This window comes from Centrocercus urophasianus, unplaced genomic scaffold (assembly GCF_019232065.1).
Source record: "Centrocercus urophasianus isolate 14NV4802_14NV808 unplaced genomic scaffold, USGS_Curo_1.0 seq_13, whole genome shotgun sequence".
Classification (NCBI taxonomy): Eukaryota; Metazoa; Chordata; class Aves; order Galliformes; family Phasianidae; genus Centrocercus; species Centrocercus urophasianus.
The window spans coordinates 7,480,951-7,508,191 of NW_024884475.1; the positions used below are offsets into that span (position 1 = coordinate 7,480,951).

Below are 27,241 nucleotides of genomic sequence, written 5' to 3' on the forward strand. Positions count from 1 at the left end.
CTTTCTGGCTGCTGCCAAAACCTTTTCTAATTATGCCAGCACTGAAGAATAGTACGCAGTGTTTTATGTCACATTTGTGACACTGAGGCTGATATGATAATAATGAAAAAAATAACTATCTTCTGACTGAGCACCAGTGGGGTGCTTAGACTACGCTGGCTCACTCACACTTGCGTGTTAATGAGCTGTCATAAGATTTTCCATGAAGTCCAAGTTATGCAGAAGTTTATAAGATCAGTGGCTGAAGTTCCTTAGATGAGAAAAATAAGACTTATGTTGAAATATGTTGGCACATGATAACACCTGTGTACATGGGTCGCTCTGAAAGTAACACCTCCTTTTTGTTTCCATGGAAATGATTGGAAAGAGAACAATGAGACTGTTTGATAGAACAAATTCTAAGCTACAAAACACTTTTTTTCAACACAGGCACCACCATTATCTATGCATTTTCACCAGTGATGAAGAAGAGCCTGCATGATGCTCTTGTAAATACCTGCGCAAACAAAAGTGACCCACTGTCCCTGTCACCACTGATGAAACACATCACCCACTGCTTCACCGTGCTCACATTCACTGTTTGGTCTCCATAAACGTTCAGTAAACATAGATTAATGTCAGTGGGTGCCATTTTTTCCACATGGAGAAATTCAATTCCATACCTTTGCTTCTTACACATGTCCAGGCCAGATACCATTTTGTCTGACTGCCCTGCTGCTGTCATATGGCAACAGAATGTAACAATATTGGTAAGAAGGTTCAGCTTCTGCTGTCATAGCACCAACATCTACCTCTGACAATGTGGGCCAACTTCACAAAATAAGAGGCATTACTTTTGGAGCAGCCCTCATATTTGCTTCATGCTGGATTTGAGGTAGCTTTCGGTTCTGTTGAGGACAGCATTGTGTTTGGAGTGCAGAAACAAACATGTCTAACACTAATTGCGACAGCATAGGGAAGTGTTGGTCTAAATAATTATCTACTTAAAATTCATTCCAAGTCAAGATGCCTATTAATAAAGGAGTGTTGGACTGTCTTGAGAAGCCCAGTCTGAATTTAAACAAGCTGCCAGCTCTGGGAGATCAGCAATGCAGCAGACATCGGGACACTGACAAGGTGACATGCCTTTAGAAGGCTAAGCGGATTGCCAAGCAATCCATGGGTAAGTAATTTTTTATAGGTACAACTGTACAAAGCTTTAGTGAGAGCATCCCCTCTGGATTCCACATTTGTACAGCTTCACTCAGCTCTGTAATATTCCACCAAAGCACTTACGAAAAAGCTAAGGGCACGCTCAGCCTTTGGTGCCGTTAGATAAATAAAGAGCAACAGATCACCAAGGCAATGGGAGGAATAGGTCTTTTAGACAAAAGGAGTTCCAATGGACAACAGAAGAGGGAGCATGAGTCAGCACTGCTGATTCATGGGCTGAGAAATGTGAGCATCTGCACGTGCACTGAATTAGATCCATTTCCCCTCTAAATTTGACGCATTTTCTCCCATATAACTGTTATCCCCGAAAGGGGTTTCACAGTGACAGTGATGATTGCGAAATCTTTCTCTGTTGGTTCACACAGTTCTTGCTTTAAGGCATCTGGCATGATCAGAATTCTGCTGGATCCTTAACTGCTTTTAATTTTAAAAAGCAGAGATTAAAATGGCCACATCAGTGAGCGAACCTAATGGTTCCTCATTCTCCGTGACAACCCATTAAAAACCTCTCCGTGGGTTTGCTCGACTTTTTTCTTTGTTTTTCTGGTTTGACTCCCTATTTTATTTCTCATGTCAAACTGACTTCTCTTTTCCTTCCCAGAATTTAAAGGGTAGCATGGTAAAACCATTCACTTCAAACAATCCAAGGAGGTTTTGCCTGCATTTCAGCCTTTTGAAATCATATCTTTGGAAGATTTGTCTACATTTATTTTACAACAGGTTTTTAATTATATATATATATATTATATATATATATAATATATATATTATATTGTGTATATATATTATATATTATATATATATATATATATATATAAAACAGTAATAGAAATATCAAGAAAAAGCAAGTAGATTACCGTTCCTGTTCAGTAGTCTGTGAAGAAGGAAGCATTTAAATTAATTGACAGTTTTTGCATGAAAATAACTAGATAAACTGGCTAAGTACATTTAGGCTGGAAATCAAAAGTTCCAGAATTTTATCTCTCCAAAATTTAGAACAGTCTCCCAGTGGGAGTAATTTTTCATATGGAGATGATCATTTATAAAAGAGACCATATGGTATGGTGGTATATAATTGCATGAGAGGTCCCCTTTAGTCCTATGTATATAATGTCTGATTCTCCCTCTCTCTGATCTCCTGGAAAACTCTCCTCTTAAGTGCTCAAAATAAACAGTCCAGGCATAGGCAAACTTATGTTCTTTATCTCATATACATTACAGAATAACAACAAAGGTTTAAATAGATCTGTCTCTATGTCTCTATCATTCTTTTTTGTTGTTGTCGTTGTTTTTGTTGGTTTCTTTTTGGTTTCTTTTCTAAAATTTAGATTGGAAGCTTTTCGGAGAACGATTATTCATGTTCTGTCATGCACCTCTGCTCTATCTAGGGCACATTAATTATTAATTTTAAAATGTTCCTTTGCAGTCAGCCATATACTGCAGTAGCATCTGTTAAATGCTGTTCTCCCAGCCTTTGCAACTTCCCTCTCAAAACCCACAGTCAGCAATTATGAGATTTGTTGATTATGCTCATTCTGGAATGTTTTGTATGTCATGTTAAAAAAATTACATATTTCATCTTTAGTCCCCCGGAATTGATGACAGCAAAGTAAAGGCATCATAGATGAGCTGAAATTGTAACCCATATTAGATTTTCTTGATACTGGCTGGAATAAATGTGCTTATTCAAAGAGTTGTGAATAGGAGCAAAGAAAAGGCAATGGTGTGGAACAAAAGCTTGTTTGTCCCTATCAAACTGAAGACATTTTTCAAGCTCATTCACCTATGAAATTATGACTCCAGAAACAAGCCGAAGCTGATTAGACACATGATCTGAGGAATAAGGATTTCTACAGATTAAAGGCTGTCTGGAGGCATCTCTGTTTTAAGTATCAGTGTCCTCCAGTTAGAAGAAGGCAGCTCAGAGAACACAAAATGCCACTACCCTACAATGACTAGCGCATTCTTCTGTTCTGTTACTTGAATCACATTTGAAGATGCACGCTTTTTTATGCAGCTGCCTCAACACTCATTAATTTGGAAACTGTAGTAGAATAAAAGGAAACTTCACGGAAATTCAAAGAACCACAATTTTCTGCTGACAGATTTTTTTTTAAGCTTTTGTTTCTACATAACAGTAATCTTAACTGATCTTAGTATAAAAATAAATAGCCTTAGTTTATTTTTTTTCTCAGACTTGGTCTTTTGGTATTCTTACATTTTAAGTATTTGAGTTGAATTTTTTTATACTCGGTAAAGTATGAGAAGAAAAAAATAAAAGGGTGTAATTAATATGTGCCAAATATAAGACAGGCTGCAATGGATACATCACCACAAAATGAAAAATTGGGTTCTTCAATTCCTGGACACTTTTCTGCAATTCCTATGAAGACTCACAGTCTGATTTGGGCACAGTCTATGTACCTGATTGCATAGATTTCAGATCTTGGAGATGCCGAGCCCTCTCAGATGCAAGAACCCATTTTTTGCTGTTCCCAAAATACCATCTCCTTTTCTGCTTCTTGGGTTGCTTGAGAGCTCAGGAGGTGAGGATGCCAGACAGACAGGCTGCCTAGAAATCAGGCATATTATTGATGGTAAAGGTGACAGTCTTCTGTCAAAAGCAAATTTCCACCAAATGTTTAGAATTCATCTTTCCAGGCATCCTCCAATAGAAAGTGAAGATTATTAAAAATATATATATCTTTCTGATATTTTTTTCTTGCCCTAAATAGAGAATTGAGTTAGATAATATACTGTAACTATTTTGAAAACAAGCTAACTCAGACTAGTATGTGCTTTACTGTATTTCAATGTATGTCAAGGTTTGGACACTTATTATAAACAGATGGCATTTTGACCTGCTATGCAACTGTGAGTAGTAGAATCTGTCTGGGGAAAGTATCTTCCAACGTACAGGTAAGAGCTGGTAAACTTACATGTAGAATTTTGTGCAAAAAAATGATGTTAGAGAAAAAGAATATCTTCTTGTTGCTTGCTTGCTGCTTGCTTATAGAATTAAAAAGATTCAAGATCGTCAGTTGGACATAATAATACTGAATAGTACTGAAAAATCTTACTGTGGCCTTATGAAGTCCTAAGCAGGCATAGAGAAAGCACTGGCAGTATGATTGACTTGTGGCAACACAGCTTCTGCTCAGGAGAGTCTCAGAAACAAATAGACATGTTCTTGTTATAAAGCAGTATAAAAGACAGTTCCATAGGGGAAATGCTCCTGAAAAAGCTTGTGTTCTGCATTATCATTTAATTGAAATAATATGATTTGCCTTTATGTTCTTCATTTATAAATCTTAGAAGTGCCTTAAGATTTCATATCCTTTCCGCAAAAACTAAGACATATGTTTGCCGTTGCTTTCCTTAAAAAGTAGATCAAAAGCATGACTGGAATCAGAATGCAAATACTTTGAATACTAGGCCAGTTCTTTCTTGGATCACAGTAAATGCAGGAGAATAATACAGCACTGAGCTGTACTCAATTAAATCCATTGCACACTGCTCCTTAGCTTTACTGAGCTTAGTGATTGTACAACTGAGATTTCTCTCTGGGTCATTAATGCTCAGGCAGGGTTCTGCAAGTCAGCAGATTCTATAATTTAAGGTTTCTGAATGGACAAAAAGACTCTTTAGATAAGGAAAGATGAAGCCAACAGCTAAAGAATATCAGCAAATAAAAATAAGAAGACAAGGAGAAGAGGTAATGGGATGAAATTCATATCTGGGTTTCAAAGCACTGAAGTGATTTAGAAGCCCATATCCTTTTGACACTCCTCTTTAAAACTTGCATATGCAATTTGTTACCTCAGTTAAACAACTCCTGAACTAATTGGAAAAGTTTGGGAAAAAAGAGTCTTCCTATTTAGTTTCATCTAATAGGAATCTGGTTCAACTATTCTCAGACTGCAAATAAGCCAAAACTATTCACATAATGGACTGGGGACAACAGGGAGATCTGCTTCACACTCCTACTCCTGACTGGAAGTTAAATCCTAATTCAGACGCACCCCTTGTCTGCCTATTTGGTTATAATGCAATACATTTCTTGCATCAGTTAGCCTTAAATATTTGTGATCTTACAGTACTTGTTTTAGCCAAAGTCATTTTTCAACTTCAGACTAGACCTAAACATGTGAATTAACATTCAGCACTTGCAGTAATGTCTCCAGTACTTACTGGAGAAAAGACCTGACAGCCTTGTCTTTGCTGTCATTTGCTAGATAAATTTTTACCAGATGTAGGGACAAACTCTAGCTTATGAAATAACATCTGTAAGAAGCCGAATGAGATATAAAAGTGTAGGCAGGAACTTCTGCTAACAATCAGTTTTGAGAGATCCATCATAAAGTTCTCTTAATATATTAAAAAACAAAAACAAAAGCACAGTACATTAACTTAAAATTACAGTACCTTGCATTCTTACATTAAGAGTTTTACACTTCTTTATGTAACAGAACCCAACTATATGTATTTAGGAAGTTATTTTCCAGGGCATTCATCTTAATCTGGTTTGTTTCCTTCTACATCCCTTGAAGACTTTGGTGAAAATATTATTCCTTGTGGGATTCTTGTACTAACTGAGGAAACCTTGGTAAGTAAATTAAGTACAAATAAGCAATTTAACAAACTCTAGATAAAGAGCATATCACATTTTATCGACATAAGAACCAGTGAGGGAAAACGTTCAGAAAAACCTGCATAGCATTTATTTTCTTAATCATGAGAATCAATGAATCAAAACTTCCTGTTACATCAATTCTTAATCATCTGGACAGTTGGACTAGATGATCCTTTTAAGTGAGCGACTGTATTCTATGTTATTCAAAAAAAATGACAGTCTATTGGGAAATGGGGAGGGAGAAAGAAAGAGATTATATTTACCTGAAAATTCCTGGATTTGGGAATCTTCTACTTCAAACAACAACTCATCATGAATCTGAGCAATTAATCTGAAAAAATTCAGAGATGTCAGACAGAATATGCATGAAATTTCTAATAGTACTTTTCACTCGTATCAATTTTCATGTAAACCACGCATACAGTCCTAAGAAAAGTCCTAAGAAAGTGAAAGACTTCATCAATGGAGTTAAAAGGACTGCCATTCGACATATTCTGAAAGCATAAAGGCCATGGTCTCAAATCGAAACTGCTAGCTAACTTGTAAATGCCTGTCAGGGATTTGATGATGTGACAGGTACTATTTAAAACTGTTGTAAATTGCAGAAAAACTGCAAGAAATTAGAGAGACAGGTTTTGCTTTGTTAATATAGCTTGTTTTCCCCAAACTGAGCTGTAATAAATGGGGTTGCAAATATGCTGTTGTAGTAATCCAAATTAGGTCAACAGCAAGAGGACTTGGCTCACTGGTACGCAGTAGTAACTCCTAGTCTAGGATTGGCCAGTGACTGGAGTCTTTCTCAGGAAATACTCCTTTCACTTAAAAGCAAATTAAGGCTCCTCATTCTGTGGGTTGAAGAACAAAAATGCAGGTTCAGATACTCAACCTGATTTGTTGCCTCTGTTACCAGGACAGTTGTCTTCGTAAGAACAGAATGTACAACTGATAGCAGCAACATCTTAAAACCCATGCAACAACATGCACCTGAGCTCTTCAGTTAGAGCTGTTTTGTAATAAAGTTCTACTGATGCTTTGTTTTTTTCTTTGTCAATATTAGTTCTACATCAATAGGCCTCCTGCATATGGACTGTGTCTTAATTGTTCAGCGCATACTGGGATAAATCCTAAATTATTGGTCTGCGTGCAAAAATAAGATCACAGTGGAAAAAATATATGTGTTTGACTGAATCACATCTGAGGAAGAATAGATACAGTCTAGCACGTATAATCTTTCATGCAGTTCTTACCTAGAAAGGAAAAATATTGCCCATCTGATTAAGCTGCACTCCTATTAGGTTTATTTCATTACTTTTTTAATACTTACAGCTGGCAGTGTAAGTCATGAAACTGTAACATCTATTTATGAATTTCTTTGCATTTCATATATAACATTTAAATTAAATGCTACAGACTTTTTTAATACCTAGCAGTTATTCATTCTTTAGAAATGGCTGAAATAATGGTATGGTTAGAAGTTATAACTTTCACATCTTTCAGGAAAATATCCTAAGATAGTTTCACACTGCTTTAAATTACAATGTGACATTGAGTACCAGTGTGGTGAGCTCTAATAATAGGTCTTCAATTATTAGTCACTTACACCTCAGTCAAAAGCAGAGTGAAACAGATTAACATATTTCTAATAGGAAACTGGGACACGGGATGCAATAAGAAACAGATGAAAAAACCAGGATCATCCATAGCAAGAGAATAGAGTTTACATGAAAAGCTATGATTTCCAGTGTAAGTAAATTAATTAAAGCAAGAGATTCTTCATAATCATTGGAGTGACATATAAAAAGATATAAATCAGAAAGAACTGTGAATGTTAAAAACTCCAAATATACTTTGAATCAATGGAATAAGTGAAAATGAATGCATTGATGAAGCCAGTGAAATAAAAATGTGACAGACCAGTTACTGTTTGTATCAGAGTAGTGACTCATGGCGTCAGTCAGAATTAGAGCCCAATTTTCTAAATATTTAGTAAGGAACTGTCCTTTCTTTGAAGAATTTACAATATAGATCAAATATTTTATCATCAATTTGTCAGATTTTAGAAATGGAGGAAGAAGATTTTCAAAAACACTCAGCACTGGATTAACAGATCACCTCATCTCCATGCTAGAGCTAAAACTGGTTTTGGGTTTCTTAAAGCAGTGACATTATCCTATTTGACTTCAGTACAGATGAATGAAAAATCATAGTAATATTTCCATTCAAAATTCACACCTTTTACTATTCCAATATTACAGACATCTTTCATGTAGCTTAAGTAAAAAGTTTTTTCAAAACTTACACTCCTGTTTAACAGCTTAATAAAGTGATCACCACTTTGAAGGAATATTGAAATAGAAAGCTCCTCCCATTATTGCTTGTTAAAATGTGAAGTAAACTGGATTACACTAAACTTGGATCTTCAATGGATCCACATAGTTATCATTACTATATTATGACCATATAATTGATCTGATATAGGGCAAAACAAACAACTATCAAGAGATTTTTTTCATAAGCTTCTACTGATGAGGCCTCCTTACTGTTTATTTTTTCATAATATCATGTCAGATTTTTTTCTAATATAAGAATAGATGAGGATTTTGTTAGTTACTGCAAGGCAATATATTCCAGATCTGGGCCTCTCTAAAGAGGCAAGTTTTTCCAGGACTACCTAAAATCTGTTGTCTAGAAATGAGTGTGCTACTGAACTGAATTCAGCAGAACAGCTCTTATATCACCTGTGAGCAACTGTATTTGTTCGCCATTAAAGGAAACACTTTCTCCAAACTGCAAACAAGACTTCTGTGGTGTGACATGCTGCAGATGCTACTGTAGGAATATCCTGTAGAAGATGTCAGTGGTAAAAAAAAAAAAAAAAAGACATGATTTTCCTAGCAGTCTTCCTTGGAAGGTGTTTTCTAACAGTTAGAAGCTCTGTTTCAGGTCAAGATATGCTCAAACTAATTATATTAATGCTCATTCTATGGTCAAAGGACTAAGGTAGGCTCTCACTTGTTCTGAACCAACATCTGGAAAACTCCATCTCTAAACACTGACTTTGTAGGGCTACCATGCCCTACCTAAAATCAGACACAGAATAGTCCTGTGTACAATTTTGTTATACGTTTTTGTATTACGAGGAGAATCCTTTCTGCTGCTAACAACAAATTCAAAACATAATATTGTCCAGCTTTCCAGGCTGGTCTAAATGAAGATAATACAAAAAAATAATGAACCAATGAATTCCTACAGACTAACTGTAGGTTAATTTACTCCATAATTTGGAAGCAGGCAACCTGGACCCATCACAAGCCACTTCCAGACCACTTAAAACCCAACACAGTTATGTTAGTTTGGGGATCAACTGGGGATCCCCCATTTGCAACTGAAGAACAGATTTCCTAAAACCAAAGAATTTTCTTTGAAGAAGGGACAAAAAAGAGAATTTATTTGAAATTTATCATAGCTTTTTGTCTCAGCAAAAATCTAGCTAAATTTTTACGAAGTTCCATAAAGCTTTACTTAAGAACATAATACAATGGTAATAATTAAGATTTTATATAGGTAGAGTAAAAATGTAAAAAGCTAAATGTTCGAAGTTCCTAAAAATACACTACTTCAGAAATGGCATTAATGATCACTTAGCAGCACCACGTAAGTGTAGAAATACTTGAAAAGAATCAGCCCTTTTCTAGCCAGAGTTTTCTTATAAAACACTATTTCCCTGAACATTGAACTTCATACCATGTTCTGAAACAGCAGTACAGATTCTATTTTCCATAGATTACTAGCTTTGTCTGTCATTCTGTCCTTTTTAATAAACAAAATAATCATTCAAGTCATAAAATTGCATTTTTTCCTTTTGAATTTGAAATTCCTAACTGCATAATGGAAGACTATAAAATAGTCATTACTACATGGTTAAAAGGTCTTATTTAATTAAAAAGTAACTCAAAAAAGAACAAAAAATGTGGTTAGAAAAAAATGTTTAAAAGACTAAAAAGAAAAGAAAGATAAAAAGGCCGCTGATGTAATAAACACTTCCATGTTTTCAAGAACGTTTAGATCGACGAAATCCAATGACTTTGGGAGAACACTTTTAAATCTTTTATTTCAGACTATAGGCATCCCCCACAATCACAGAAAGATGAGAATTTGCAGATAGATTATTCCTAGTAACAAATCTTGCTCCTTCCTTCTGAAGCACCTGCTACTGGCCACACTCAGTGATAACGGACCAGATAAATGCTGGATTCAATTCTTAAAATCTTTGTGTCCTGTGCACTAAATATTTTTTATTTTTTTATATACTACAAATACTACTCGCTATTTAATAGCTGCACAGTTTCCCCATAAATGTACATGGGTTCAACTGGAAAGAATTCCTATTAAATTGTCATGTAGATAAGGAACAAGTTGAGATAATTTTGTGACATTTTGCAGACTTTTCAAGTTTCTCATGAAGCTGCATATATGAGGATTTCTAACGTAGTAATATAAAAGATGTAGCTCAAAATATATCATGCTTGCATAGGTGTTACTTGAAGTTACTTTATATTACTTCTCTTTCAGTATTTTCCTACTGAAGACCAAGACATGTTGACATTCTAACATTTTGACTACAAAAATTCAGCGAACTTGTGAAATTTCTCAGCAGTTACATCAAGAAGAGCAGGAAGCTGAACAGATGGTTAATTAAGAGAATAGAATTTTCACGTGTACCAAAGTGTTTCAAAACATACCTATCAAAAAGGTGACCTACAAAAGGTTTTTATAAGCTAGAAGTATTTATTTGCGTTTAATGACCCACAAAAAAGGTACATTTAAGTGTCTGCTGCATCATAAATGTCCTTTTTACCTATGATATTTAAGCATATTAAATATAGTTAGCTTTTTCTATAAAGAATAAATCATTTTTACTTTTTCTGGCTCACTCTGCATAAGGTGTTCAGGTAATTGCTCACCATCTTGTGCATACATGCAAGGTACTTCTGTGAAATATTGAGGGAAGCAATGAATTTGCTAGGTCACAGCACAACTAGAAATACAAAACGGCCACTTGGGAAGCGAAGAGCTACGTACTGGATGGGGACAGCAGCTATGGGGAGCTCCCAATAATTTCTACAACAACCACATGATGTAGGATGTTTCCTTCTGCTACTGAAACAAAAGCATATGACTGAGAAACAAAAACCTCATTCTCCTCGAGCATAATTAAAAACTTCTATCTTTTCCCTGTGATTCTGCTTCTCCGGTACTAGGCTAAGGATGATTCTCTTGCAGGAATTAATATTCAGAGCAGAACATACAAGGTAATAATGGGGCAGAGAACAAGACCAGTAAGTATTTAGTTGGAAATCTTGGATAACTCCTACAGAAGAAACATGGGTAAAATTAATTCTTTAATTCCTTAAAAAATAAGTGGAAGGACAACAATTGTGTACTCAGAGCTAAAGAAAACCATTCTACACAGCAGCAGCATTAAGTAGCTCACAGAATGAAGCTCACTATGATATAGTCAAGAAAATCTTTTATTGCTATGCCCTTTCGTTTGAATCTTTTGTATGAAAGCATAACCAGTTAATAAAGTACTAGTGCTGGAATCCCTGTACACCTTATAATATGTCTCTTATTTCTTCACTGTAACTAAATTAAAACCAATTCCAGGAAATGAGCTATTTGAGTTTTACCGTATGATTTGTATCGGAAAAAATTCCAGGTCACATAACACAGAGCTTGTTCCTGGGACAGTGAGTGTTCTCTCTCACTAATTTAGTGATATGTGTGGAAGCAAGCTGCATTTTTAGTTCATCAGCTCAAAAAAATCATTATGCCGATTGAAGCGTTTGTTCATTAAGGAAAACTTTGAAAAGCTTCAATATCCACTGCTAAAGAAGAGCAGCTGGGATCAAGAAAATAGGTTTGTGCCTTTTCCTCTTTTTTTTTGTGGCTCATACTTTTCAAATCATTTGTTTGTATCTGGCCTGTCACTGAATCTGTTGTTTTACCCAGGCTCTGGACACACTGAGAAGTAAAGCTGTGTGTTTGAGGCATTAGGATCTAGTGTTATAGGAATGATAAACAGATAAGAAAGCCCAGTTGCCAGATTCAAGCAATATTACTCAATAGTTCTTTGGAAGTGTTAAAGTTAATTTGCATGTTGTTAGGATGTTACCATCTTTAATGACTAAAAGCTTCTGAGCAGTTCATACAGTGCCAGACAGTCTTTGGGTAGCATGCATCTATCTTCAGCTTATACAACGACAATTTTTACAAAAACTGGTATAGGCAATCCGTTCTTCCTTCAGTTGCCAACATCCTTCCTCCATTTCACATTCCCAGGTATATGCCACTGTAATGACATTTTAAATAACTACAATTGTCAATCTAAGTTCACAGAGTATTTTTCTACTCTCATAAATTCCACAAATCTTTCTTTCAGCTGCTAATATTTGCCTTGATCTGACTTCAGAAGTTCCTTTGTTATCATCTGCCTGCAGGAGACATTCTGTGGAGGTTCTGTGAATTGCATCATGCAGGTAAAAGCTAGCACTTGAATAATTGATGTCAGCAGCACACTTTCAGTAAGCAACTTGGCCACAAACGGCAGAACAGCATCTCAACAAATATGTAGATAATATGGAAGAATTTTAAAGAAATCATGTTGATTATTCATCAGTTCCATGCAAAATGAACACATCAACAGCAATGGCAGTAGCTAACCCATAGTAGTATCAGCTTTTATCATACTGATTGCGTATTGAATGTAATGCTTCTTTTACCCATTTCTGTAAAATTATTCTCAGATAACAGACTGATTTTTTTATTGACAACAGCATGAGTTGCTAAGCTGGCATTTGAATTAAAAGATGTCCAATACAAAGTGAAAAATGAGACTGCCACTGATCAGCCACAGAGGAACGTACTGCTCCTTCACGAGGACCTCGCTGATTCAGCTTCGTGAAAATGTAATTGGTTACTGACTTCCAAACACGATGTTACATGGACAAAGAGTAAAGAAAAATACCATGATTACTAGTCATGAGAAATGAAGCTATGTACTATTGGGTCAGAACTTGCTCACATACAATTACAATTTATGTGAATGCAGCACTGTTGACGATGAAGACAGTAAACCTAACTGCAAATTAACATCAAAAACTGTAAGACCTTGTCTAAAATGCAATTTGATTCTTTTTTTTTTTTTTTTTTTTTTTTAATTTGCAAGGTAGGGAAGACAAAACATTGGGTGTCAGCCACTACTTGGCTATGCCTTATAGGATATACTGTATCACAGTCTAAATAAGGAACTCCTAGTTTCTTCTAAAGTATATGTAGATGATATTTCTCTTTGATATGTTACTCAAAGTGAAAACTTTATTCTAAAATTAGAAATTCTAATAGAGGGGAAAAAACCTTGCAAGGGGGGTAGAGATAGAAGAGAAGATAGTAGTATATTTTTTTTTCAGTATGATTCAATGTGATAATAGGAGGCTGATTATATTTCTCATTTTGGAATAGCTACTGTGCATTCCTACTCTTACAATAACAGCATCATTTCCTTTCTTCACTATTTTTCGAAGAGCTTTACAAAGAATGTTAGGATCATTATCCCAACTTTACTGAAAAGAAAATCAAGAAACAGACCACTGAATAAATAATAGCTGAATGTCACTTGGCAGACAAGTGACTGAGTGGAAACACAAAATTTCAGGTTCCAATACCGTAATCTGTTGACAAGACCATGGTGATGCTTTCAAATGTCTGAGCCACTTTCTAACCAGGTGAGTGTTCACAGAATTTACAAAGGCACTGACTGTGGTTTTCTGACAAGCCTAGCTTCTAAGTATCTAATAAATATTACAGCCAAGAGCCATTTGTAAATATTAAAAGGTTCTGCTTTAGCAAAGCCATCCAGTTGTTAATGGCTGGCAGGAGTTCAAATCCCAGTTTAAAACAGTCTGTCTCCTCTAATTGACCTTGCAATCTTAGTCTTTCCCAGCTGCGGTATTTATGGTAGGAATGAGAAGCATAGGCAGCAATTCTTCTGGTCTAGCACTTTTCCTATGATTTCACATCACAAGGAAAACTTGTAAAGTACCTGTACTTCCCCATGTCTGTTATGTCCTTAGCCATTTGATAGCACTACATTTTTTAAATAAATAGTTTTGAGAGAGGACAACTCAAGCAAACTTTTCTGTTGAGAGAAGAAAACATTCACAAGCTTTACCAGACATGGAATTAAATGCAAAAACCTTTGGCTTTCTCATCATTACAATAAACAGCTGGTCACTGAACCTAAAGATGCAGGTGTTAGCTAGGTACAGAAGGAGAGAATGTATTTTTTACTCTTACAAAATCTCTGCTTGTGTCCATTAGAGACTGGCTAGTTGGCTGACTGTCCCATAATGCAGCTGCTCTATCACTTATCTAACCCAAAGTTACACTTGCCAAAATAAAATTCAGCCAGGCCACAGCTGCCTGATTCTGGCCTCTTCAAACAACATTGCCTATATGTCTGTACACCAAAGAACAGTTGCCCATTTCAGATTTGTAGTATAGGGCCACTTATTTCTTTCCTTTGTGTTTTTGTTTTGTTTTGCTTTTTTTTTAGCAAAAGAAAGCCATCTGTAAAAGGATCTGTAAAAGGTTCATTTATTTTGTTTGAGCACTGATTTCCTGATTCCTGTTTTTCCTAGCTCACACTATGTTCAATTGCCATTGTACAATATACTCAAAATACAGGAAGGATATGATCAGTGGGCTTGATTTCAAAGACATGGAACTACCACTGAACTAGATCTGACTGAGCTTCAACTGGCCCTGGGCACTGCATTGCCTTGGAATAGGTTTATATGTCCAACTGTTCAAGCACAAAGATACAACTTCTGGTTGTATAAAAGCATCTCCCACAAGCCCTTGCCTGTTAAAAGATACAGAGGCATACAGTATATTTCTACAGCTACCTAAAATGCTAGAGACCCATTCAACACTGTTTTTGTTTCAAAATTAAACACTTTTGCAGTCATTCATTACTAACCTGGCTGTTAAAGTTGGAGAAACCACAACAGAGGTAAAAATCTCAACCATAGCCATTTTGCAAAGATCAGCTGCAGATCCTACAAAAGAAAGTGATCTGCTTTCAGTTTAAAGCATGCAAAAGGAAAGCTGTTTTATGGCATAGCAATGAAAAACATCTGAAGATTGTGAATTATAAGAATTTGAAAAACTAGTGAATTCAGTTGATGTAATATGTGAAACAGATTAATAAATAACAAACTACTACATGTTAATTAGAAACAGAAAACAGAAAATACATAGTATAGAATTGCTCAGCTTGGAAAAAAACCTTAAAGACCAGCAAGTTCAACTTTAACCTAACCATACGATCTATCTGAAATGATCTAAATTAAATTGAAAATGATCTGAAGTAAAATTTACCTATAAATTAATTAAAATGTAATGTAAAGGGCAGAATTTTGTTTTAGAGACATATTTTCATTTGGTAATTTAATTCATGATTTTTCTTAACTCAGTGGGTATGTAATGTATATTCATTACGTTATAGGGCAATTACGCTACGTTACAGAGCAGCGTTGCAGAAACAGTGTCATGTCGTGTAATGGATTAGGCATTTCTAATAAAGAGACAGAGTGATCCTCCAGACTTGCAGTTTGGTGAAACAGCCTGTTCTGAATCACGCAACAGGATTTAGTGCGTTTTTATAGAGACATTTATCAGAAAAAGTACAGAAATAATCCTTTAACTAAGGACCAGGAGCAATAATTCTTGCCCCATCCGATATCTTAAAAGTACCAAACCATACATGTTTTCATTTTTGAGCCCTCAGTTCAGTAAATCTTGAATTCTTTCTTTCAAATAGTCCAACATCAAGAGATAAAGATTATCCAGTTAGGCAAATAGCAAGGGTACTCTCCTGGGAGGTAAAAGAATATCTAAGAGATTGAAGAGATTATTATGTCTCAACAACCCAACAGGGGAAAGATTTAATACCTCTTCCTGATTTTCTGTAACAAACTGCCTTCCTGTGAATCTCATGCTGAGACTCTCTTTTATTCATTAACTATACCAAGAGCAGATACTCAGCTGGTTTTTGAGATGTCTACATTTAATGGAAAATTTAGACCCAAATATACTTGTTTTTCTGTTCAAATGTTGTCTCACATGGATTAAATACAACACAACACAGGATGCATTGATATAGAAACTAAGAAAAGATGTTTCATCACGAGTTATGTAGTCAGTCGGATCATGAGAATAAATGTATATAACTATTTTATTCCTCACAGTGCATACGTGTAAAGTGCAGTTGTATCAAGTTAAAGCTGGAACTCTGCACATTCCTCTTAATATTGCAATGCAACAGAAGAAATCATCTAATATCCGCTTCTGCTACCATTTTCAAAATGCAAACTACTTATATTATTAGACTATTATCACAGAATCATGGCATCTTTAAGGTTGGAAAAGACCTCCACGATCATCTAGTCCAACCACCCACCCACCACCAATATTTCCCTTCTAAACCATGCCCCTTAGTAGCACATCCAGAAACCTTTGCAGAGCCTTCCTACCCCCAGGCACGTTGACGCTTCCACCCAGCTTGATGTAATCTGCTAACTTACTGAGGGCGCACTCAATCCCCTCGACCAGGTCATCGATAGCAATATTGAACTGGACAGGCCCCAGTTGCGGCCTCCAGGGATCACCACACATGATTTAACTCCATTCAGCACTACTCTCTGGGCCTGGCTCTCCAGACAGTTCTTTACCCAGCAAAGAGTGTACCTGTCTAAGCCACAGACTGCCAGCTTCTCTAGGAGAATACTGTGTGAGACAGTGTCCAGCTTTGCTGAAGTCTAGGTAGGCTACATCACCAGCCTTTCCCTCATCCACTGGTGGGTCACTCGATCATTGTAGCAGGTCAAGTTCGTCAAGCAGGATCTGCCTTTCATGAACTCATGCTGTCTTAGCCTGATCCACTGGTTATCCTGCACACGTTGTGTGATCTCACTCAAGATGATCTGTTCCATAACCTTCCCTGGCACTGGGCTTAGACTGACAGACCTGTACTTCCCTGGATCCTCCTTACAAACCCTCTTGTAGATGGGAATCACAGATATATAAAGATAAAATACATTATTTGCAGTTTAGTACATTAACTCTAATTCTCTAACTAAAAGTGCTTTAGTATATTATAGAAAGATTTTACAGCATTTAAATATTTTCTCAGAGGTGAAATACTGCAGTTCAAAAAAAAAAACATAGAGTCTAGAGTAAATTCTCTAATAAAATCTAGAAATTCTGACTACGTTAAAGTTTTTAATCCTTGTTTCACCCTACCTTCCAATTTACATGTTTTGAATAAGAGTCACAACTTTTTTTTTTCAGATTTGTTCTCCAGTATTATTTGAACTGACAATTAAATATATTAATCTTATTAATGTAGGAGAATTTCACAAGCAGTCCTGTGTTGGTGTTGTAGGCATGCAAGTCATGATTCAAGAGTAGGACTAGATGATCTTAGTGGTCTTCTCCAAACTTAATGATTCTATTCTATGATTCAGCTTTGTCTCAGCTCCAAGCTCTTAGCACAGATGGGCACAAGCAAGTGGTGCTACAAGGCAACGTAGCTTTATTAATGTTGCCCCATACACTCAGCAGGACCCATTATATTAGCTCAAGCATTATGTCTTCAGCTGGAGAGGGCTGCTGTTCATCTGGGTGAAACTGAAGTGAAATGAACACAAGTCTCTAGAGAAGCTTGTGTAGGTATTCCCAGATGTACAAACATGCAAGCTTTGCTGCAGATGATATAAGAATATTTTAAAATCACAGAACCATAAAATCTTAGAACTGCTCAGGTTGGAAAAGACCTTAAAGATCATCAAGTCTAACCGAAACCTGACCATATTACCCTAACTCTAACAACCCTCTGCAAAAATTCTGCATTTGAGAGCCTCATACAGCAAGGCAGCTATCACTTGAGCACAATTGTTACTCAAGCAGCAGGGTATGTATTAGAATTCTAGATCTGTACATGTTCTTGTAGAGATAGTACTAAATTGAGTTACTGATTATAAGGATGTCAAACATGACATAATTACGTAAGTCATTTTTAAAATTAAACATTAACATGAATAATATTTGGAGAAAAAAAGAAAAAGAAAAACCAAATGATCCTTTCAAAAAGAAAATTCAAATGACCCTTATAGGCACTCCATCACTGTATTTAGAAAGCAGTTTTTACTTATCTGTAAATTATACATGTCCAATATAGCTTAATGAAAACCTTGTCAGCATATTCCAAACAAAGAAATAATGTCTGCAAGGTTTGGTGGGAGGGATCTCAGCTTTGGACTGCCAGCTCAATTTCTATTTGTTCCTTATGTGGTTAATTCTATACAAGACTTGGGTCCAAACAGTAATAGATATATATGCTAATATATCTATTACTAATATTTCAGTATTTTTGTGCTAATTTTTACATTTCCAATTTCTCTGAAGAAACATCTTTATTTTCACCCTTCAGAGAATTATTTTCAAATGTTCCTTATGAAGAGTTGGGTTTCAAAATATAATAAGGTTCTTGTAATACTGCATATTTCTTAAACTAAAGCTACGTGACAAAAAAAAAAGCCAGAAACTGTAAGCATAAAAATCACAGAAGCACTGTGAAAGAAACTCTCAAAGAAGCCAGAAAGGAAAATATTTCAGACAACCATGCATTCAAGCCTTGAAATCTTGTATGTTTTCTCCATATGCAGTTAATGCCTACACCTGTATTTAACAATGGCAGAGAACTCTACTGTATTAATATACTGTGTTTATTTGAAGTTTCCAAGGAACCTAGAATAAACATTTTAAACTTCTGTTTTTATAATAAAACTCATGCCTCAGTAGCTTACTTTAACAGACCATGAGAATACTCATTTTTTTGAGAGCAAAGGAGATTTCGCCTGTTAGAGTTAAGATAGATAGATGGTAGGTAAGTAGGTGGGTACATAGGTGAGACTTTACCTTGAACAACAAAATTGACAGCCTGCCTCTCTGCTTGAGTGCGTAGTTTGTAATCCTGTGAATTGATATTAGCAAGCAGTCTTTTGCGTCCCATAATGGAAACCACATAACCTTGTAGGATTTAAGTAGAAATCAGCATTTCTAGAGCAATTACAAGTTAAACTTTAAAAATTATTTTTGAAGATAATGCAGATTTTTTGTAATTGTGCTCCTTGAGATAATTTGCCCTCTGAAAGTATTCACAGCTTACTGCATTGTTAACCTCAGAATTATTTTATTCAGAGAATTGATACATGTTATACAATAAAAATTTATGTTCATTAAAGCTGTATTTTCATTAGGATTATCTGCTAATATGCTGGTAAAATAGCAAACTCTCTGTGGGAGATGAAACTATAAATACCTAGCAGAATTAGCTATCTATTAGTAGCCATAATTAGAGCTTTCCATGCAATGAATAGTTTACTTGGGAATAGCAAAAAAATCAGTTTGCACAGCAATTAAATCACTAATGAATCATTCCCAAAATTGTCCAATCATTTTTGGAGAATTTTTTTTCCCCCGATTTTCTTAATGCAATAGTTTCATGTCCCTTCCACAACCAAACTTTCTTACCTCTAGTTAAGTAAGTAGTTTAAATGAAACACATTAAAATAGTTAAACATTTATTTTTAGCCTAATGAAGTATTTTGCCATCATCGCTGGATTTTTTTGGAGGACAATTGAGAGGAACAGAGAGAGAAAGAGAGATCCCATGATCCTCCTGTCCAGAAAACACTTGTAAAGTCTTGCTTTACTTTTCTCCCAAAACTAAGCCTTGTCCTAAAAAAAGGTTTTCTGTTACACTTCTGATCACCCTGACTACCCATAGGCCATCACTGGATACCACTGGAGCTCAGACTGCACACCATAATTTGATCTCATGCGCAATAAAAGCTCTCAAAACACAGAGTTCTGTGTTTTGTTGAAATTGTGTTTTTGTACTATGTACAACACAAACCCAATATTATGCACAGGGTAATGAAAATAGCTCTGCTGAACTAATAAAGCTTTCTGTTAAGTTCTATATTACCAACAGCATGAACATGAAAAGTTCAATTTTTAGAACAGGGAACTGAACTATCCGGAGGTTGGGATGTTCTCTGGCAAATCAGTCTTCCTAATTTAACTAAGACTTTCTGCAAAGAACAGTAAGAAGCAAGAATTTTTAAAACACTAAACACTCAATGAGAAATAGATTTAATGTAATAATCCTATTTCTCTATAGTATGTTTATGGTAAATTAAGTACTGAACATTTGTAAAACCTAAATAAAATTAGTTGGTCAGATGCCATTCATCTTTGAACAGCAGATAAGTAAAAATGAGCTCTCTAGGTTGGAAGAGTTTTTTAATCTGAGATGGATGAACAAGAAAAGTACTAAAGAATGTTTGCCTGCTGCAAAAATTTTTGAGCTTATATAACTGAAATAAACAGTTCAGAGTGAGAGGAGTACTAATTAAACAGGTGTGTACTATGTTTTAACCACAATCAAGGACATTAGTTATGACACTTGTCTACTCAGCACAACAAACATTCTTGAGCACAGAATCTTGATTACGGAAACTCATTTACTTTTAAGAGAAGAAAACAATGCTATTTTAAGTAAATCAAAACAAATACATCATAATTGCGTAAAATTTTACAATACATATTTTGTTGAGCTTCATTCCCTAAAGGAAAGCTCCTGAAAACCTATGTTTTCTTCAGCAATGTTAATGAATGAAGGAATGTAATTCCATGACACAATGAAAGCTCATGCTCCCCATAGAATTTTAAGGTCTAAACATTACAAAGAAGTCTGAATCAGTTACTTGTAACTACCATCATGTTCACCTCAATAATTATAGGCAATATTATATGGCAAATTTACGATTTATTTCTACAGTATTCTTAGTACACCACACTGTACCACACAGTGTACTAAGAAATCCATCTTGACAGTTCTTCTAGTAAACTTTAAAAATATTTCTAGCAGCTGTTCTTTCTCTTCTCTAATTGCTGCACTCCTAGGATTCTCTAAATGTAAATGAATATGTAGACTAACAACAAATTCAATGCTAAAAGACTTTGCAGCTGCTGGCTTCAAGAAGCACTCTGCACACATCTGTCATCACAGATACCACCTGAGCTTGAAAGTCTGACTACTGTGACAAAGAAACACGTATTTAAAAATTGTTTCTGTAAACTGGTTCTTTGACTAAATGGCTGAACTTCCGTGTTTCAGCAGTGATGTAACATATTTATTAAGTAAAATATTCCCTGGATTTGTGTTGGAGTACATTTTATGTTGAAATGATGTAGTATAGCTTGACATTAAGTAGAGTTCAGACTGAGAACAGAAATATTACTTTGCTAGCATCTTTCTTAGGAAAGGCAGAGAAGCTGCCAACCAATTTGTCTCAGGAGTAAAAGAGAAAAAATACCTGACTCACCAAGAGATGATATTACATATTATCTCTTGTTCTGTAATTATGTGAATTTAGATTAAGCTGAATCTCTGTCTTCATCGTTGTGACACAATGAGTAATTAAAAAAATAATGGTTGTCAATTTGGATTACCTTTATTTTGGCATTGTCCAATGGTTTTCTTGGTAAATTCATGTACTTTCTTGTATTTTTGCATAAAACTCTCTATAAAGCAACTAGCTTCAAGAGGAGTAATTCCCAAACATTCTGCAAGACGTTCTCTACCTGTACACAAAAAAAAAAAAAAAAAAAAAAAAAAAAAAGAACAGAAATCCATTACAGACAATAAAACTGTTACGTTCACAATTACTGAAATTGGTAAATATGCCCATCTCTATGAAAGAGGATGGATCTGATATCCATAATCATATTTCAATGATGCAAACATTATCCTTGAGCTTGAATGTTTTGTTGAAGTTGAAATCTGCAGACTCTAAGGAGAAGATATAGAACCTACAAATTACGTAAAAAAAATATGGAGGTATGGCTAGCTGAGTTTAGCCAGAAGCTTTGGGTATGGTGTAGAATTCATAAAAAAAACCTAACAGCAGAAGTAATCAGACCAGGTGGCCTGATTTTAAAAATACAGCTAAAAGTTTTAATCCCACAGATTTCAAACAGTCTTGGACTCCTCAATGTCTACAGAAATCTAAATCCAAGTTGTGAGATGAAAGGGATGGAAAAGAAATGCAGAATAGAAAATTGTTTCAGCAGAGATGGAAAGGAGTACTGCATTTTGGATAAGATATAGATGCATAATATATATTATTACATATATTGCAAACATATAATATTATACCAAAGACATTTTTTCACAGTACAAAAGTATTATCTAAGAGTTTCAGTTTAAATACATTTATAAATTAAATATTTTCATTAAAAATAACAGACACATCAACTTTAGTCATACAAAGTTTGAAAGACGGATATATTTGTCTGCACAGCATCACAAAACCAACACTGAGTCTGGAAACAACATAAGCTGAGAGGTAAAGTTTCAAGGCACTAAAAGCATAGAACAGTTACTGTCATGATAATACTGTCAAGAAAAATTATCCAGCGTTCTTAAAGAGAAAGAATTTCAGCCACCTAAATGCCATCCCTGTCAGTCTGATATGCATTTCAGACTTCTGAATACAGAATAATGTAGCATTTTGTTCTGTCATGCTGGGATCTGCACTGAGCGACAGGAACACCAGTCCAGACAAGGTGCTAGAACAAGAAATTCACATCTCAGATGACTCCTAGCTGACCTGTTATTGGCCTGGGAATCTATTTTACATCAAAATAACTTGTTTTTAATTTCTTGGTCAGAAAATGACAAATCTATCTGCAAAAGCACGTGTTGTTAATGGCTAGAAGAGTGCTGAGGCTTTCTTGGAGAACTGCAACATCTGTATTTGTCCATGTTACCCTTCTAAAGAACTACTTGCTATACAGAACAAAGAATTACATACAAGAGAAGGAAAATTAAACTACAACAACAACAAGGGAGTTTGAGAAGTTCCAGCAAAATGCAATTCCTGGAAAGCAAAAAGAGAAGACTCTACAGCCACTTAAGACCGTATTTCACCATGTGGGAGCACAGGCCATGCTAAGCAACTCCCAGGAGTGGGCTGAAGCTTCCTTGAGCACTCCCCTTGAGTTATCCGTGCCAGGGAAACTGTTACTAATAGCTTATGTGTTCTAGCATCTTCCGCTCTATAAAATCATATCACACTTCCAACCAGCTTCTCTGTTTTTCATTTAAACACTTTGACATGCCTCTGTGCTCTGTATAAGACAAGACTAGAACACAGGACTAGTGCCACTGAAGAGAAGCGATTCTTTCTTTCATAGATGTTTAAGTTGCCTTTTCTGTAGTTTCACAGGATGACTGAGGCATAAACAGATGAATATAACTGCTCCACATTGGGCAAAATGTCTGAAATTCTGCTCTATCTCTCAATAGATGGTATATTAATTAAGGTACCAACTCCTATACCTAGTAAAACTTTTCTGTATTATAGTGTTTTCTGTCCTCCAAGATTATAGGAAAGATTTTAAAAATACGAACCAAGAGCAATGTAAAGCTAAGAAAGCACAAACCAAAAAAAATCACTACGTGAAATAGTAGACTTCCACTGACTGCAGTAAGCATAATACCAGCAATCTCCTCCAGAGGTCCTTTCCAGCCTTACCATTCCGTGGCTGTAAGAATGCATCTTGAGTCAGTATCTGAGTTAGAGACAGTATCTGAGTTCTTCTCATTTAATTAGGCCTGTTCTCATCTCTTTGTAAATATCAACAGAAAATAAAGTTTCCTAAAAATTATGCCTATTTTAGATGAAGACAAGTGCATCCCTTACATCAGCAGCAAATAAACCTGACATCTGTGTAATTTTTATATAGGTCAATGCAGGTATATTAATTTGACAATTTTAATTACTTAACAATACTTAACAAAAATCAAAATATAATACACTGGCAAAATTTAACTCATCTTCAGACATTTGGTATATTTGCATAAGTTACATAGATGGTATGAACATACTGTAGCAATTTATTTTATAAGAATGCCTACCTGCTCCATAAACCACTGAGTAAACGATACGCTTTGCTTGCTCTCTATCAGTTTGTTTCACTTGTTCACTTGGAATGCCCTTCCTAAACAAACAAACAAAAATAATACATTTTCAGTTAAAATCAATTCACATTTTTATCCTCACAGAAACATATTTAACTACAGATTAACAAGACATAAACAGAAGAATTTAGGAGCTTTTATCTTAGGCACAATGAACACACAGCTTGTTTATGAATTTTGGTGGTGACAGACCTCAGAAAATGCAGTTCTTTAATCCTTACCTTGTTTTCTGTTTGATTTTTTTAAATCAAATCCTTGACTAAGAAAATCCCTTCTACTATATTATTAGTTACTTAGGATGAAGAAGATCCAGTACTGACCCATGAGAAAAGTTAAACCTTCCCAGCATCAGCATTGTTCAAGACACAAAGTATACAGAAACACCAAGAAAAGTTTGACCTCAAGCTTAATTAAACAAATGTTATATAAATGCTTCATTAGTAAGAATATCTGAGCCTTCATCAAGAATAATTGCTGATAAAAGCACGCACTGAATCTCTTGTATGTTTTAAAGAGCTCTGAAATGGAGATATCTCATAAAACAGCAGCAGGAGCAAAAACTGTAACTAGTTTGCTTGCAACAAGCACTATCCTTTCTGCTTCTCATTCACACACCAAGGATGTAGACTGTCCTATAAAAGGGCTAATGGATTTAGTAATTTGTAAATTAAAAGCTAGGACTCTGCAATCACCAATTATGTGTTATCTTTGCTTTCTCTTATCTAAATATAGCTTCAGGACATTACTGGCCATTTAGAGCACTGAAGTATACTGGTAATATGGCTGAAATAGAAGCCTATTGGAAGAAATCTCTACCTAATTGGCTCACACTTTGAATATAAGTACCTACATGAACTATTTTGGGAAGTTAAAGATGGACTGCCATCAGAGATGCTTGATGCTATATGAACAGCTTGTGAAAAAGTTTTCTCATGGGTCCATTGATGATGATTCAATCGCATTTTAAGAATCAGTTTGGTATACTTAGTCATTAAAGCATTTTGTTATGGAATACTCTTCATTGTGAAGGTTTTGTTTGACAAGCTTAAAAAAAAGTCGTATTTCTGTATACATCCTTAGAGTCTTTTACTGGCATTACGATGCTTAAACACCTAGCAAATCAACAGAGCCACAGAACTGTGCATGGTTGGCTCACACACTGGTTTTAGCCTAGCCTATGAAAAGTGCTCATATAATTAGACAGTGAAAGACAGACAAGAAGACTTTGGGTGCAATCAATGTTAAGAGTCCTGTTTGAAATACATGTATTTCGAAGAAGAAAATCAGAAACGATTTCAGATCTTTATAGGGTAAATAGACAGTCTGGTTTTACAAAAGTTCACAGTCATTTTGAACAGTATAATTGCTTCAAGGATATGAATTTTTCTCTGTTCATTTTTAAGCTGAGAAACATGAAGAGCATCTTTAATCTGAAGATCATTCCCACATTAAGTCAATCATTTCTGTACGTGGAGGCTCTCATAATTTATTTTCTCTGTTGTGCCAGGTCAAAAGGTCATCATGGCTCCTATGAATAAAATGGGATGAAATTCCCAAATGTACCTGATTAAGGTTATAGAGTGGCAGTTGGAACTAATATGTGCTGAATTAGGAAACCAGACATCATCAAAGATTTCCTGAAGTAACCCCTGCCAGAAAGTCTGCAGGAATTTCCTGAAGGATCTGGCAGAAAGCCACACATATTCTTGAGAAAACACCTATCCAGAACGAGAGGAAATATAATCTGATAGAATTTCCCAGAAAAAAGAGCAGATCTTACCCCAGAACACTGTATTTAAACTTGGGAAACAGTACAACATCTAGCTCTGTTTTCCTCACACTGCATAATTCATACTAGATGCCTGGTAAAGTAAAGAGATAGGATTACAGCAATAGAACTTACTTGCAGATTCGCTTAAGTCTGAGGCTAGAGGCAATTGAGAGCCAAGGGGTGAGCAGAGGGTAAGTTGGCTGCTGACCTCTACGAAAAAGAAGAGTTTTAACTTCAAGAACATAGCAGGTAAAAAAAGTTATGGAGATCTGTAGAGGCAGATACAGACTTCTCGGGTCATTCTATTGAGAAAGCAAGACTGAAGCTTACTGAGTCTTACTGAAAAGTCCTGCTGGGTAGGACTGGAAGTTCTAGAGAAGATCAAAGTAGAAGACATCAGAACTTGATGACGCAAGATACCCTATTATAGGATTATTAAGGTTGCTTTTGCATTATACAAACCCCAGCTTGAAGGGGCCGATCAAGAAAACACTGCTGTAATTGTAATAGGCAGTCAGGAGAAGGATCCTATGCTTTGATTGTAAGCAGTTATATTAAATATTTGTCCAAGACATTTAATGGTGCAGATGTACATGCATCATGTGATTATGGCAAACACAACAACCACTCTACATTTTCTGACCTTCGAGTTATCCAAGAAATATATGAGAAGCAACTAATATTTTAGAGCTTTATGGCAAGTATTTCTTTTAATATAATGCTAAAACCAAAATGATCAGTCAACACATCCAAGTGTATCAGAGTGGGAAATGTGAGCGTTCAGCGGAAAGGCACAAAAGGTAGCACACTGCATATCTGCAAATGTATGTATCTCACTCAAGAATCCCGAATAACAAAAGATGATAAAAGAAATTGTGTTATAAATCACAAGCGCTTGAGCAAATAGAAGTCATTAATCAGAACTATACATGTTTATTCTAATAACAAAATGCTTTCTTCTGTTTATGTCAACTCTGATCTATTTCTAGCTAGGATGCTCAAATCCCTTTGCAACACAGTGCCATTCTTTCAGCTTGGGGTGGAAACTACTCTTTCCAATAATAAAATGGCATAGGGTGAGGGGCAGTTTCTCATAAATGTGCCCATGCTAGAAACCATCATAGGGCTTTCTTCTTCAGATTGTTTCCTCTGCAAATAAATTTTTTATGATAATGAATTAATTTGTTAAAAAGGCTTCTGTTAAAACCTATTTCAAGTTAAAACTTCATTTTGGTTTTAGAGTCATCATAGAATACCACAGTATTGAGAAGGAAACATTATCATCTCATTTTTAATGAGATTTTAAAGCTAAGGAAGCTATCTAATGTAAGAAAACAGTGCTGAATTAAAAAATAGTTTTGAGAACAGGTAGATACAGAAGGAAATCGGTCTCGAAAGACTGTAACAAAATGTTTCAGTACTTCTGAGAAACATTGTGTGGTGACGAAGT

The 27,241-nt window shown here is 35.4% G+C and overlaps 1 protein-coding gene across 1 annotated transcript in view; it reads right to left on the reverse strand.

Annotated features, from left to right (window-relative positions):
- POLN (DNA polymerase nu) overlaps window positions 1–27,241 on the reverse strand; it is an 88,696-nt gene that overhangs the window by 3,867 nt on the left and 57,588 nt on the right. Inside the window, exons 19-23 of the mRNA XM_042811866.1 lie at window positions 23,958–24,040; window positions 21,488–21,619; window positions 18,887–18,997; window positions 14,886–14,964; window positions 6,109–6,176 (exon numbers count right to left, since the gene is read on the reverse strand). Coding sequence (XP_042667800.1) covers window positions 6,109–6,176; window positions 14,886–14,964; window positions 18,887–18,997; window positions 21,488–21,619; window positions 23,958–24,040 — 473 coding nt within the window. The remainder of the gene's footprint in view (window positions 1–6,108; window positions 6,177–14,885; window positions 14,965–18,886; window positions 18,998–21,487; window positions 21,620–23,957; window positions 24,041–27,241) is intronic.